This window comes from Macaca thibetana, chromosome 14, assembly GCF_024542745.1.
Source record: "Macaca thibetana thibetana isolate TM-01 chromosome 14, ASM2454274v1, whole genome shotgun sequence".
Lineage (NCBI taxonomy): Eukaryota > Metazoa > Chordata > Mammalia > Primates > Cercopithecidae > Macaca > Macaca thibetana.
This window is the reverse complement of record NC_065591.1, coordinates 117,654,655-117,669,527: the sequence shown is the minus strand read 5'-3', so window position 1 is coordinate 117,669,527 and position 14,873 is coordinate 117,654,655. Positions and strand designations below refer to the sequence as shown.

At 44.7% G+C, this 14,873-nt stretch overlaps 1 protein-coding gene across 3 annotated transcripts in view; it reads left to right on the top strand.

The window, feature by feature from the left end:
• RPUSD4 (RNA pseudouridine synthase D4) overlaps window positions 1-14,873 on the top strand; it is an 88,414-nt gene that overhangs the window by 1,933 nt on the left and 71,608 nt on the right. For 2 of the 3 annotated variants that reach the window (XM_050755718.1, XM_050755716.1), the window contains exons 3-7: window positions 23-224; window positions 3,896-3,989; window positions 4,065-4,209; window positions 5,348-5,445; window positions 6,019-6,293. In XM_050755718.1, the coding sequence (XP_050611675.1) occupies window positions 23-224; window positions 3,896-3,989; window positions 4,065-4,209; window positions 5,348-5,445; window positions 6,019-6,258 (779 nt within the window). In that variant the 3' untranslated portion in view covers window positions 6,259-6,293. Of the gene's footprint in view, window positions 1-22; window positions 225-3,895; window positions 3,990-4,064; window positions 4,210-5,347; window positions 5,446-6,018; window positions 7,557-14,873 lie in introns of those variants that run through there. The other variant, XM_050755715.1, reaches the window with a different exon arrangement.

Here is a 14,873-nt window from a genome sequence, read left to right as displayed (position 1 = left end):
TATTTGGCTTTTTCCTTCTTAGGTGGCCCTGGGGTCCAGCTCTGCATCAGTGATGTACTACCTATCCTGGCAAAGATGCTTCATGGCCACAAGGCAGAGCCCTTGCATCTGTGCCACCGGCTGGACAAGGAAACCACAGGCGTAATGGTGTTGGCTTGGGACAAGGACATGGCACATCAAGTCCAAGAGTTGTTTAGAACCCGTCAGGTGGTGAAGAAGTACTGGTATGAGGCCTGCTGATGGCAGTAGAGGTGGTATAAGTGGAGGCATTTCTTTCACCTATTTATCCATTAAAAGCAGAAACTCCAATTAATAGAAGGCACTGCACTAGGACCTGCAAGATTATAAAAAGTATGTGAAACAGCTTTGGTGCTTAGAATATTAAGTCTGATAGAACAGTGGTTCTTAATTCTGGTATACATCAAAATTATCAAAAATTAATTATACAAGCATAGGCTGTCCATAGTGGCTCATGCCTATAATCACAGCACTTTGAGAGGCAGAGGTGGGAGGATCACTTTAGGCCAAGAGTTGGAGAACAGCCTGGGCAACATAGCGACACCTTTTCTCTATAAAAAGTAAAAAGGTAGCCCGGTATAGTGGCACATAGCTGTAGTCCCAGCTACTTGGGAGGCCAAGGTGGGAGGATCACTTGAGCCTAGGAGTTTGAGGTTACAGTGAGCTATGATCACACCACTGCACTCCATCGTGGATGACAGAGTGAGACCCTGTCTCTAAAGAAAAAAAAATTAATTAATTATACGAGTAATATATGATTTTATTCCTGTGATAAAAATAGTCAAACAACAAAGATAATGTGAAAAACTCCTGGAGAATCCACCCACTCTGCCATTCTAGTCTTTTCCCTTGAGGTAACAACCCATGTAATCAGTTTGGTTTTTATTCCTCTAGTTCTTAATGCATTTACATACATGTCTAGTGTATATAGTATGTGTGTGTGTAGATACGTATGTACATAGATATATATATCTATATATAGCACATTGTACAATTTACATTATACTCTTTCCCCTGCCCAATTCTATGTCTTGGGGATCATTCTGTGTTAGCACATAAAGGTTTACCTCAATGTTTTTCAGAGAAAAAAGATACATGAGCAAAAAAGAAACCCTCTGTTCCCCATCTGTGCAGTTCCCTTCCCCGGGGCAATCGCTGTGACTGGTATCTTGTGTAAACTTCCAGAGTTATCGAGCATATGTAAGCATATTACTCCTATGGTACTGTGTTTTACACACAGTTTTGTATCCTGCGGTTTTCCCTTGGATCATATATCTTAGAGCATTTTGTGTTGTACAGTTAGAGCTGTCTCCTTTTTAATTGCTCTGTGAAATACCACTGATGAATATTTAGGTAATTTCTCATTTTTTAGAGCCTATTGCAAAGAATATGTGAATGTATTTTTAGGGTAAATTTCTAAAAATTGAATCGCTGGGCTGAATGGTGTGTATATTTAAATTTTAATAGTACTCACATTGCTCTCCACCAAGGTTTTATCAGTTTACATTCCCACCAGCAGTGGTGAGTACCCATTTCCCCTTATCAGCCAAAGCATTTTTAAAGGGTTTGCCACTGTGATAAGTTAAAAAAAAAAAAAAAAAAAAAAAAAAAAAAGACATTTTCTATTTTCTTATATAACAGTGATGTTGGCTATCAATTTAAGTGTTTTTTACATGTTTATTGGCTATTTGAGTTTCCCTTTTTGGAAACAGACTGTTTATTTCTTTTACGTATTTTTCTATTGGGTCATTTATTATTTTTATTTATTTATGTATTTTAAGACCATGCCTGGCCTTTTTTTTTTTTTCTTTGAGATGGAGTCTTGCTCTGTTGCCCAGGCTGGAGGGCAGTGGCACAATCTCGGCTCACTGCAACCTCCTCCCTAGTTCAAGCAGTTCTCATGTTTCAGCCTCCCAGGTAGCTGGAATTACAGGCACACGCCACCATGCCCAGCTAATTTTTGTATTTTTAGTAGAGATGGGATTTCAGCATGTTGGCCAGGCTAGTCTTGAACCCCTGACCTAAAGTGATCCACCCACCAAAGTGCTGGGATTCAGCTCACAGGTGTGAGCCAATGTGTCTGGCCCAGGCTGTTTATTATTTTCTATTTGATTTGTAAGTATTCATTTTATATTTTGAATGTTAGTCCTTTTTAGATTACAGATTTTGCAGATACTTTGTGATCTGAGAAGCCCTTTAAAATTCTGTATGATTGAGACTTACCCACGAGGTTCTCATTCATAAGTCTGATGGTTGTGGGGATTGGCATCTGTATTTTTAAATTTGATATACAATCAAATGTAAGAACAACTATAATAAAATTATAGAGAATGGAGGAATTTAGGACAGTCGCTAAGACCTCAAAAAGATCTGTGTTCAACTCTCAACTGTGTCATTTACCAGCTGTGGGGCCTTGGGCAAGTTATTAAACTTCCATAAGCTTTGTTTTCTTCATATGACAAATGCAAATAATAGGATTTATGAGATGGTTAAATAAGACTGAGTCATGTGAAATATTTAACAGTACCTAGTTCATAGGAAAAGTTAAAAAATAAAAAATAGAGACTTATTTTATCTATTCAAGCTATCAAAATGTTAAGACTACAAAATACATGTTATGTTATTTGTGAAAAATGTCCATTAAGGTTCAAAATTGGTAACCATTCTCGGTATCGGGTTCATGGAGGAATTGAAATCAATCAATTGGGTCTTGCTGATTGAGCATTCTTGAGTTGTAGTGTCGTATCATTAGGAAGGGCAATCTTGTCACAGAAGATCTATAAAATCTATAAAATACGATAAAATGTACCAGATAGTAGCTCAAACTGAAATGGAGTGTCTATGTTGTGAAACAGTGTGTCTGAGTGGGATTTTGACCCCTTGGTTAGTGATTATACAACAGACCACCAGGTACCCAGAGAGAATCTCCCATCATTGACCTGAAAGAGGCATAAATATACAGACAGATTAAACAGTCTCCTACCTGTCTGTGAGGTCATGAGAGGGAGAGCACCAACAGAAGTGATTTGGAATGAGTTATTGAGTTGTGGTTGTGGTTCCTAGGACTTCTCTTTTTTTTTTTTTTTTTTTTTTTGAGACGGAGTCTTGCTCTGTCGCCGGGCTGGAGTGAAGTGGCATGATCTCGGCTCACTGCAACCTCCACCTCCTGGATTCAAGCGATTCTTGTGCCTCAGCCTCCCAAGTAGCTGGGGTTACAGGTGCATGCCACCATGTCTGGCTGATTGTGTGTGTGTGTGTGTGTGTGTTTTTAGTAGAGATTGGGTTTCACCATGTTGGCCAGGCTGGTCTTGAACTCCTGACCTCAAGTGATCCACTCGCCTCGGCCTCCCAAAGTATTGGGATTACACGTGTGAGGCACTGCACCTGCCCCTGTGACTTCTTTGGGTACAGTTCCCTCCTGTTTTACCTATGTGGCAAATGAGCCAGGAACAGTTCTCTGAATTTTTTCTTAGGTTCATTCATCCAATTATTTATTCATTTGTTCATTTAGCATGCAGTCAGAATCTACAATCTTTTATTATTTGAAAAAGAAAAACAATACAAAATTATCATAATTTTAACTGTACTTATCCATTTTTAAAGGCTGGGAAGACCATGTTATTAATATAATTTTTTTCTTTTTTTACCCCAAGTATTCTACAATTAGCATGTATGACTTTAATAGTAAAAAAGATAAGCTTGTGAAATCTATCTGCTCTCAGGCTAAGCATTACACCAAGAGAATCTTGCACGACCCTTCAATCATAAGAGATCACGTGTTAGTGCAGAAGGTCCAGTGTGAAATCCTCTAAGTGGCCAAATCTAGGAGGTCTTCTCTGGCTTGGTTGGCTAAAGCAGTGATCTGTGTCACCCCCAGGGCCATCACTGTGCGTGTCCCCATGCCCTCAGCAGGAGTCGTGGACATCCCCATTGTGGAGAAGGAAGCGCAAGGCCAGCAGCAGCACCACAAGGTGGGCAGGCAGCCTCCCTGAGGCAGGGGTTGCTGCTCTTCCTTGAGAATCATATCTTGATTTCTTTGGCTTCAGATGACGTTGTCCCCGAGCTACCGCATGGACAATGGGAAAATGGTGAAAATGCGGCATAGCCGGAATGCACAAGTTGCTGTAACTCGGTACCAGGTGCTCAGCAGTACTCTCTCCTCCGCCCTCGTGGAGCTCCAGCCCATCACAGGTGAGAGTGTCACTCTTCCGCAGTGGGATCACACAACCCTGTGCCACCAGGTTTTGTCCGGGGCCTCGTTCCGAGCAGCTGGTGCTATGGCTGACTTGTGTGAGAATGTGCTTCTGGTGCTGATCGGAGGCTACGGGGACTCCCATAGGGATGGTTGTGACTAGCAAAAGAATACAAACAGTTTGAATGCCTCTATTAAAACTGTGCAGAGTGGCTCCTCAGAATGATTAAACAGAGAATTATCGTAAGATCCAGCAGTTCCGCTTCTGGGTATATACCCAAAATCATCAAATATTTGCACATATATTCATAGCAGTGTTATTTACAGTAATAAAAGGTGAAGATAATCCCAGTGACCATTGGGGGATGAGTGGAGAAACAAAATGTAGCATATACAGAAAATAGGATGTTATTTTCAGCTTTCAAAGAATTGAAGGGACATTCTGACACTTGCTACAGCATGGATGCACCTTGAAAACATTATGCTAAGTGAAATAAGCCGGGCAGAAAAGAGCCAATACTGTATGATTCCACTCATGTGAGGTACCTAGAAGAGTCAGATGTATAGAGACAGAAAGTAGATGGTGGTTGCCAAAATCTTAGGTTAGGGTAAAGGAGGGGAGATGAATGGGGAATTGTTGTTTAATGGGTCCAGAGTTTCAGTTTGGGAAGATGAGAAAGTTCTAGAGATTGTGGTGGTGACAGTCGCAAAAACAGTGTGAATACACCTAATGCCACTGACTTGGCATTTAGTATAATGCCAGTGGTTAAACCAGGAAATTTTATGTATATTTTACTACAATTCAAATAATGTGCAAATCAATACTACTTACCATTATGTAGTAAAATTACTGAAAAGTTAGGGTAATGGTAGACGGCAAGTTCATAATGTTGGTTATCTATGGTGGAAAGAGGGAATTGTGGTGGACAGGGGTACTTAGGGTATTTACAACGTTTACTTCCTAAGCTAGCTGGTGCTACATAGCTTATAGTTTGCTGTATTATTCTTTATACTTTATTATAGTTGGGACCTGGCCAGTTTACTGCACTTTGATTTAATATGATTTGAAGCAGATGCCAATACTGATATTGTTTCTGTAGCTCCTCACAAGTTTTCTTTCTTTCTCTCTCTTTTAAGGAATAAAACATCAGCTTCGAGTTCACTTGTCTTTTGGATTGGATTGTCCAATACTTGGTGATCACAAGTACTCAGACTGGAACAGGCTGGCCCCCCAGGTAATACTAATTTGACCCAATATGCAACAGATACGGGAGAGAACTTAGGCGTTCCTTTTCTTAAATCTCTGAAATGAGTTACAGCAAAGCCTATTCATTGTCTTCAGACATGGTACCAAGCTCGTTATCTTGCTTTTAGAGAAATTTAGAAGCAGTCAGTTACTGTCCTCGTGGAACTGCAGGATCTGTTAGTGAAAAGCTTACTGTTACGTTTGTTTCGTCTGATTTTGTTGGGAGGCTGTGGACAAGTGGAGGGTGTCTCTGAAGACTGGGAGCAGGTTTTCATGCTGCTGCTAAAGAACCGCGGGGAAAGCCTTTTCATCCTTATACTACAGCCCATTTTCTTGGTAGGCCAAAAAGCACTGGCCAAAAAGAATGACTTTGGTGTGGTCATTTTTCCCTCACCTGGGTTCTGAGCCCTTCTTAGACATGCCCCTGAAGCAGGCTCTCCATGACTGTGTCTTCCAGGGGGTTAGTGTTGGTTCCCTGTAAGTGGAAGTCCCCTGACTTTGCATGTTCTTCAAGGGTGGACTGTTGGCCTTGCTCTCAAGGGTCTGTCCTTTCTTTGTATAGAAGCTGTCCGTGGGCACCCTGAAGAAGCTGGGGCTGGAACAGTCTAAGGCCCGCTACATCCCCCTTCACCTGCACGCCCAGCAGCTGATCCTCCCTGCCCTGGGGTCCAGGAAGGAGGATCTCAACTTGGTCTGCAAACTTCCTCGCTTCTTTGTATGTTCCCTGCGCCGCCTGGGTTTAGAAATGCCAAATCAGGATCAAAATGAGAACAATGAAGCCGAACATCTGGGAGCACAGTGAAGACCGTGGGAGCATCCTGGTACCTGGGAGCGCAGGTTGGCCTCTGAACTGTTCTTTGTTTACAGGACTCTGCTAACTTCTCACTTGGAACAGACTCTATAAGACCCAGGTGGGATAAGGTGAAGCAACTCAGCTGCTCCAGGGCTTTTAATGGAGAACAAAGTCTGTTTACTGATAGTTTGGCTGCACTGTGGAAAAGCCTGCTGGAAGTCTCCCTGCTGTGGGCTCTCATTGCCAATGTGGAACAGAGCCCAGGGCCAGGCAGACTGGGGCAGTGACTAGAAAAGGAAAACTAAAGGACAGAATCCAGGATCAGGAACTGTTTTTATCCAGCAGTGAAGCTCTTGAGCTCTTAGGAAGGTTCCCGTGGTTGGAAAGAACATAATGGTTAACAAATATCCCGGCGTCCAGGGATTGTCCAGCTATAGTGTGGGTGGCCCCCTGCACTCTGATTATGGAACCTGTGCAAGGGTATTGAGTGTGAGGCTGAGGTGGGACATTTGCTGAGCCAGGAGAGCAGATGTGAATGGCAGGCAGGTAACATGCATACACGAAGCTGGCTGGATGTAAGGCAGTAGCGGGGAGCGGCATGCTGTCTAACAGTTGTTAGCTCCAGGTGGTTGTTGCCATGTGGGAATGGATTTTCTCATTTATTTCTTCAGAGAAGCTGGAAACCTAGATATTTGTGTGAAACTTCCCAATGTATTGCCAACTAAATCGAATTTTTAAAGACGCTTAGGCAGCTAAGCAAATGATACTTGCAGGTTGAATTTGCTCTACAGGCTAGCAGTTTGCAGTCTATGTTTAATGAATGGTATAGAAGTTTGGGGAAAGGTGCCATCTTGAAAATTCTGGATCAGTGGTTGGCATTTTAGCTGCGTGTAGTATGTGTCCTTTCTAGACTTGGAGATGGCTTTGGTTGGTCCGTGAATGTGTAGTTAGGAGAGTGCTGCCATTAAAAAAAAAAAAAAATCTCTATTGTGGAAGCATATCTTCTGTTCTTGGGTCTCAGGAAGGGGAGGGCTATACTGAACATCACTAGGGACAGATGGAAATGACCTTGGCCTCCCTGCTCAGTTGGTCCATCCAGCTGCCACCTTGTTTCTTGCAAACGAATACACCTCACACTACTTTTTCTTTCTGACAAAGAAAGTTGGAGTGACAGCACAGTTAGGGAGGTACACCCCGGGACAGTCTTTATGTGTTCCCTGTGTACAGATGATGCCACTTTCTAGCCCCTTCCCTGACTCCGTGGTACCCATTACTGTGCATAATAAATTTAACTTTGAAAGCACAGACGAGATAACTATATTTGTTTATATAAGACCTAAATATTTTTGCTGTTGTTTCTATTTCTAGTAAACCATGCTAGTCAAGAAAAAGGAACAAGAATGTGACACTTAGGAAATACTGATAATTGACATTAATTCAGGGAAACAGATGAACAGGAATACCCACAAGAATGGAGAACAGGCTGGGCACGGTGACTCACGCCTATAATCCCAGCACTCTGAGAGGCCGAAGAGGCCAAAGAGGCCGAGGTGGGCAGATCACTTCAGCCCAGGAGTTCAAGACCAGCCTGGGCAACATGGTGAAACCCTGTTACTGCAAAAAACACAAAAATTAGCTGGGTGTGTTGGCACATGCACACCTGTGGTCCCAGCTACTCAGGAGGCTGAGCCAGGAGGATCACCTGAGCCCAGGAGGTTGAGACTGTAGTGAACCATGATTGTGCTACTGTACTCCAGCCTCGTGACAGAGTGAGACCCTGTCTCAAAAAAAGGAGAACAATCTTAGAAGAACACATGATGGAAATAAAAGTTAGAATTGGAAAATGGAGAAAAGAAGGAGCTAGTCAGGATACATTTGGAGAAGTGACAGACGATTTATATTCTTATATATAAATATGGTCTCCTCTAGGATGTAAATCTAGACTTTAATTTGGCAAACTGAATATTGACTAGGCTGCAGGTATCTGGGGACATTCGCTCATCTCAGGGAGCTCATTAGCTGGGAAAATTTGGTTAGCTGTGTGGTTTACTGACAAGTAAGTGTGAGGCAGGACTGTCGTTCCCCAAGCGGGCACGTTGGAGCTGGACTGAGAACCAGCTGTGTCGTTTTTTCTGCCCGGCTTTGTCACAAATGCTGCTTTGCTGTTCTTTGTGAGTTTTTAGCGCTTTAGTGCTGGGTTTTGTGTTGGTTGCTGAACTGGGAGCTACCAAGCTAGTGACAGTTGACTTTTTGAGAATTCCTAAGCTTCCCTGGGATACGGGGTCACCACATTGGAGACTGGGGCAGATGTCTGCCCTGCTGCACCTTCCCAGACCTCTCTGAAGCCGATGGCAGCACTTCCATGCCTCCATAAAAGGACTGTCTTCTTTAGTGTCGACTGACTCATGGGGGTGCTTAAGGACCAGGACAACAACCTCAGACAACCTAGTTGATCTGCAACTTTAAGGGTGCAGGGAATGTGATTGTAGGTAGGCAGAGTCAACTGAAATGCTCTTGTGTGTTGATTCGTCAGCCATAAAAGCATGGTTTTTTTAAATGTATTTGTGTTTGAAATAACTTTTATTTGTAAATATGGAATGGCCTTTTAAAAATTAGTAGAACATTTAAGCACACCATGAGAAACTTCAAATATTAGGTCATGTCATCTGCTTGTAATTAGTTACCATCTGAGCTTGAGAAGGATCTGTGTTAAGAAGTATGGTAGGCCAGGCACGGTGGCTCATGCTTGTAATCCCAGCACTTTGGGAGGCCAAGGCGGGAGGATCGCTTGAGCCCAGGAGTTCTGAGATCAGCCTAGACAACTTGGTGAAACTCTTGTCTCTACAAAAAAGTACAAAAATTAGCCAGGCATGATGGCACGATGGCACACCTGTAGTTCCAGCTGCTGGGGAGGCTGAGACAGGAGAATCACTTGAGCCCAGGAGGTGGAGGCTGCAGTGAGCCATGCTGGTGCCACTGCTCTTCAGCCTGGGTGTCAGAGAGAGAGAGACTCTGTCTCACTACATATTTAAAAAAAAAAAAAAAAAAAAAAAAGTGTGGCAGATTTATCTGGAGTCAGATCCCATGTTGGGGGTCCCAGGGTGCTATGGTCTGGGAACAGACGCCGCCCCAGACGTGCAGGGAGGACAAGGTGTGGGAATCTGCTCATCAGGTCGGGCCATTTAGCCCAGGACACTGGCCACAGAGGTGGGACCCAACTCTCTGAAATGGGAGTTGGGTAGGTGGGGGGCACCCGCTGGTTTGTAAACTTTGCCAAATGCAGATCCATTAGGGGTTGGGCTTCAATATATGAATTTTGAGCGGGGAAGGGAAGTGGACACAATTCAGTCCCTAACACTAATTATTATTTTGACATTTTCCTCCAACTATTTAACAAGGTAAAGCCCATTCTTAACTCACAGGTCATGCAAAAACAGATGGCAGGCCACATTCAGCCCGCAGGCTCTAGTGTGACTGCTTATATTTCTAGTAAATGATGCTTCTCGAGATAAAGGGACAGGAATGTGACACTTAAGAAATGTTGATCTTTGACTTTAATTCAGGGAGACAGATGAAGAGACCCTTGGTCTTGTGGGTGTTTGATGAAATCCCAGGTACCCAGGGAGGCACCACAAAGGGACCAGGCAGTAGCCCGCATGCCGCGGTCTGGACACAGACCAGGGCTGCAGGTGTCGGCTGGGAAGATGGGGAGCGGCTTGCAGAAACCATGTAGCATCCCGCACTGCTGCTGTGGTTGGGCAGGCAAGGGTGAAGGATGGTGAAGTTCTTCCTTTCCTGTGTTTTCTTAGGCCTAAAGAAAGGATTAACATTTCTCAGATTTTTAGTGGGATCTGGACTGCCCGAGCGCAGGTCTTGCTAGGTACAATGGCTATCTTTTTTTTTTTTTGAGACGGAGTTTCACTCTTGTTGCCCAGGCTGGAGTGCAATGGCACAATCTCTGCTCACCACAACCTCTGCCTCCCAAGCGATTCCCCTGCCTTAGCCTCCCAGGTAGCTGGGATTACAGGCATGTGCCACCATGCCCAGCTAATTTTTGTATTTTTAGTAGAGACGGGATTTCTCCATGTTGGTCAGGCTGGTCTCAAACTCCCAACCTCAAGTGATCCGCCTGTCTTGGCCTCCCAAAGTGCTGGGATTACAGGCATGAGCCACCGTGCCCGGCCCAGTGTCTATCTTTAATCACTGACAATAATGTAAGAGGAATTTTACCACATGTTAGTGTGACCTGAGAAATGGGTTACACAGCAAAGGAGGTTGGAATGTGCCTAAAATGAGCTTCATCTGTTTTGAAAGACTGATTAGAGCCAGCTAAAATATATGATTTAGTATTAAGTCATATACAGTAATTAGCATAAGAAAATGGGCTTCTTAAATTTCTATTTTTATCAAAGTTCAATATGCATGTGATTTAAAAAATCAGGAACTATTCTGCTCAAATGACTGGTTGAAAAGAGAATAAGAAAAAATCAAAATGAAAAATCAAGAACTAAAGGCTTGCCGTGAAAAGTAGCAGCTCCTTGCCCACGTGGGAATTGTGTTTGCTGTGAGCTCCGGGAGGTGCTTGTGCTCAGGAGACGGGGAGGCCGGCTCTCCCAGTGCCCCTTCTGGTGGCAGTACTGGCTCAACTGCTCCAGGTGCCAGCTCTTGGGTAGTCACTTTTCTTCCGTGCTAGGCACGCCCAGCCTGAGCCCACAGAGCACTTTCTCAATCCTCATATCACACGTCTTTGCATTTGATAACCAAATCGCCCACTCTGAGCTTTTCACTCACTTTGATTCCATGAACTCCTCCTGCATCTCCTTATCTGACCTCCTTCCAGGCTCCTTGAAGGGCCCCATCATGGTGCCCCCCAGAGCTCCATCTTGGCATCCTGTCCCTGTCCCAGAGGGAGAGCTGGGCCAGCTTGGGAATCCTCTACCTGTGTGCTGATGACCCACAAGTCTGTCTCTGACCTTGATCTCCCCCTTGAGCTCCTCATCTTACATCCATCTGCCTGTGGTCATCTCCCCTTGGGAGCTCCCTCTCCAGGCCCGTTGCTCCTGTCCTCTTACCTGCCTTAGTTTAGATGGCATCACCAGAGACCTGGGACTCACCCTTGACTCCTCCCTTGCACCAGCTTCTAAATCCAATTAGCCACTAATTCTTTACCAGTTCCCTCTAAAACCCTTCTCTTAAAATGCACTTCCCTGTTTAATATCTCCTGAGCACCAATTTCACCATCCCCACCCTTCAGCTATGATGGGATAGGTCTGGAAGGTGGAAAGGTATAGTGGGTTAGAAATAGGATCATAGACAACCTGCTAGTTCCCACCAGAAACCAAACTCAGAACAGACTGTTGAGACCATCCCCAGGTTCCTGGGGATAGAGCACTGTGGGAGGGAGTACCTGTTTTAACCAGGACAGGCAAATGGAGCAGCCTCCCACCATGTTTTCTAAGTCTGCTGTCCTTAGCTCTCTGGACTGCTTTTAGCCAGAGTGCCTGGTAGGATATACAAAAACATGGCCTCCTGCTAGTGCTTGTGCAAAGCATGCCATGGGGATGCAGACAGCTTTCTCCCAGTGGGGTGCAAAGTCTGCTGGCTCAGGGCAATGTAATTTGAACACCAGCTGCCCAGTGTTAGGCCAGATGTCACAAGTTAATGGCACATTCCACAGGACTTGCGTCACTTCAGATACCAGCTGCAAGCTCTGGGGTTTCCCAGCCACCTGTACTTCTGACCAACTAGCTACGAATTCAAGACTGTTCACAAACCCCTCAGGTTTGATCATTCACTAGAATGACTCCCAGAACTCTGCAAAGCGCTAGCTATGCTTACTATTGTGGTTTTGCTATAGCAATAAAATGATACAAATCAGGACCAGCTAAAAGAAGAGATGCACGGGCAAGGTCTGGGAGAGTCACCAACATGAAGCTACCATGTCCTCTGCCTACCATGTCACCCTCCCAACACATGGATGTACATCACCAACTGGGAATGTCACCCAAGCCTTGGTGTCCAGAGTTTTTATTGGGGTTTCATTATGTTGTCATGGTTGAACTATTGGCTACATTGTTGAACTCAGTTCTGCTGGGCTCAAAGTGCCAACCCTCTAATCACGTGGTCGGTCTTTTTGCATGGCCAGCCCCCGTCCTGAATCTAAGGTCCCGTGTGAGTCCTCACATTAGCATAAACTATTAGGGCCCATCATGAATAACAAAGATGTTACCATCACTTGGGAAATTCTGAGGATTTAGGTTCTCTCTCCCAGGAAACAAGGACAAAAGCAAGGCAAATTATTATAGAACTCTGAGTTTTCCTCTCCATCCCCCGCTCCCTTAGTCATCTCTTGATGTCCCCCCTTGGGGATCCCTTCACCTTGCTGTCCCCAAGCGAGTGACCATCCTTGGTGGCTGTCTGCATAGATGCCCTTGTTGGCTGTGGCCTTAGGGTCCTTTCAGGCAAGAGGCCTTCGGATATTTCTGTTCACTTCCCTCCTGGCACCTGCTGTGGCACACTGGCATCTGCTGCCATCTTCGCGGGGGGAAGGGGATTTTGATTATACAGATGGGTGAAGTTCTTCTTTCCCAGGTATTTTCTTTTTTGCTTTTTTTTTTTTTTTTTGGAAATGAAGTCTCGCTCTTGTCCCCAGGCTGGAGTGTGGTGCGATGGTGGGATCTCGGCTCACTGCAACCTTTGCCCGCCCCAGGTTCAAGCAATTCTCCTGCTTCAGCCTCCCGAGTGGCTGGGATTACATGTGCCTGCCACCACACCTGGCTAATTTTTTGTATTTTTAGTAGAGATGGCGTTTCACCATGTTGGCCAGGCTAGTCTCAAACTCCTGACCTCAGGTGATCCGCCCGCCCTGGCCTCCTGAAGTGCTGGGGTTACAGGTGTGAGCCACCGTGCCCGGCCTTTCTTAGGTATTTTCACATGCTGTGAGGACACGGCCATGGTGACCTGTACTCAGTCAGATATACCCTAAAAGCTCAGCTGGCCCCTGCCTTCTCACCACCATCAATCTGTCCACACACATGCCCCTACCTCCTAGATGTATCTGTGCACCCCAAACCCACACATTGCTCATACGACTTCTCGAGGACTAACCACCCTCCACGCCTATTGGGCTGTTTGCCTACTCCCAGCTCACTCCATAAGATCTTCACCAGAGGGCTGCAGAGTACTTTGTCGGGAAACATAGGAGTGTGGAGACCAGCGAGGAGGCCGACACGGTCTTCTATGCAACGTGTGGCAGTGGCTTGCTCTAAGCTCTCACTCCCCATTCCCACTCCCAGCCGTAGACAACTGCTAATCTATTTTCCGGAAATAGAAAGATTATTTCCCTATAGATTTGCCTATTTTAGATGTCTTGTATAAACAGAATGATACAATATGTGCTTCTTTGCCACTGGCTTCTTTCAGTGTCATGTGTCCAAGGTTCCTTCACGTTGTAACATATGTCACTATTTCACTTCTTTTTTTGGTTGTTTTGGTTTTGAGACAGAGTCTCGCTCTGTGGCCCAGGCTTTATTGCAACCTCCGTCTCCTGGGTTCAAGTGATTCTCATGTCTCAGCTTCAGAAGTAGCTGGGATTACAGACATGTGGCATCACGGCTGGGTAATTTTTGTATTTTTAGTATAGACAGGGTTTTGCCATGTTGACCAGGCTGGTCTTGAATTCCTGGCCTCAAGTGATCCACCCACCTCGGCCTCCCAAAGTGCTGGGATTACAGGTGTGAGCCACAGCACCCGGCCAATATTTTACTTCTTTATATTGCTGAATAATATTTCATTGTATTGATATACCAAATTTTGTTTATCCATTCATCAGTTGTTGGTTGTTTCCACTTTTTGACAATTGTGAATCATGCTGCTTTGAACATTCATGTGTAAGCTTTTATGTGGATGTGTGTTTTAACTTTTCTTGGGTACCTACCTAGGAGTGGAATTGCTGGGTCATATGGCAACTCTGTTTCTAGAGCTGCCAGACTGTTTTCCAAAGGGGTTGCACCATTTTACATTCCCAGCAGCAATGTACGAGGGGTCTAGTTTCTTACCAGCACTTGTTGTTACTTGTCTTTCTGATTATAGCCATCCTAGTGGATGTGAAGTGGTTTCTCACTGTGGTTTTGATTTGCATTTCACTAGTGGCTAATGATACTGGGCATCTTTTCGTGTGTTTATTGACTATACAACTTAAAGAAATATCTATGCAAATCTTTTGCCCATTTTAAAATTCAGTTATTTGCTTTTATTATTAATTTGTAGGAGTTCTTTATGTATCCTGGATTCCACTTTTTTTTTTGGTTTTGTCTGTTTGTTTGTTTGAGACAGAGTTTCACTCTTGTTGCCTGGGCTAGAATGCAACGGCGTGATCTTGGCTCACTGCAACCACCGCCTCTTGGGTTCAAGCGATTCTCCTGCCCCAGCCTCCCCAGTAGCTGGGTTTACAGGCGTGCACCACCACGTTCAGCCAATTTTTGTATTTTTAGTAGAGATGGGGTTTCGCCATGTTGGCCAGGCTGGTCTCGAACTCCTGACCTCAAGTGATCCACCTGTTTTGGCCTCCCAAAGTGCTGAGATTACAGGCATGAGCCACGGCGCCCGGCCTAGATACCACTGTC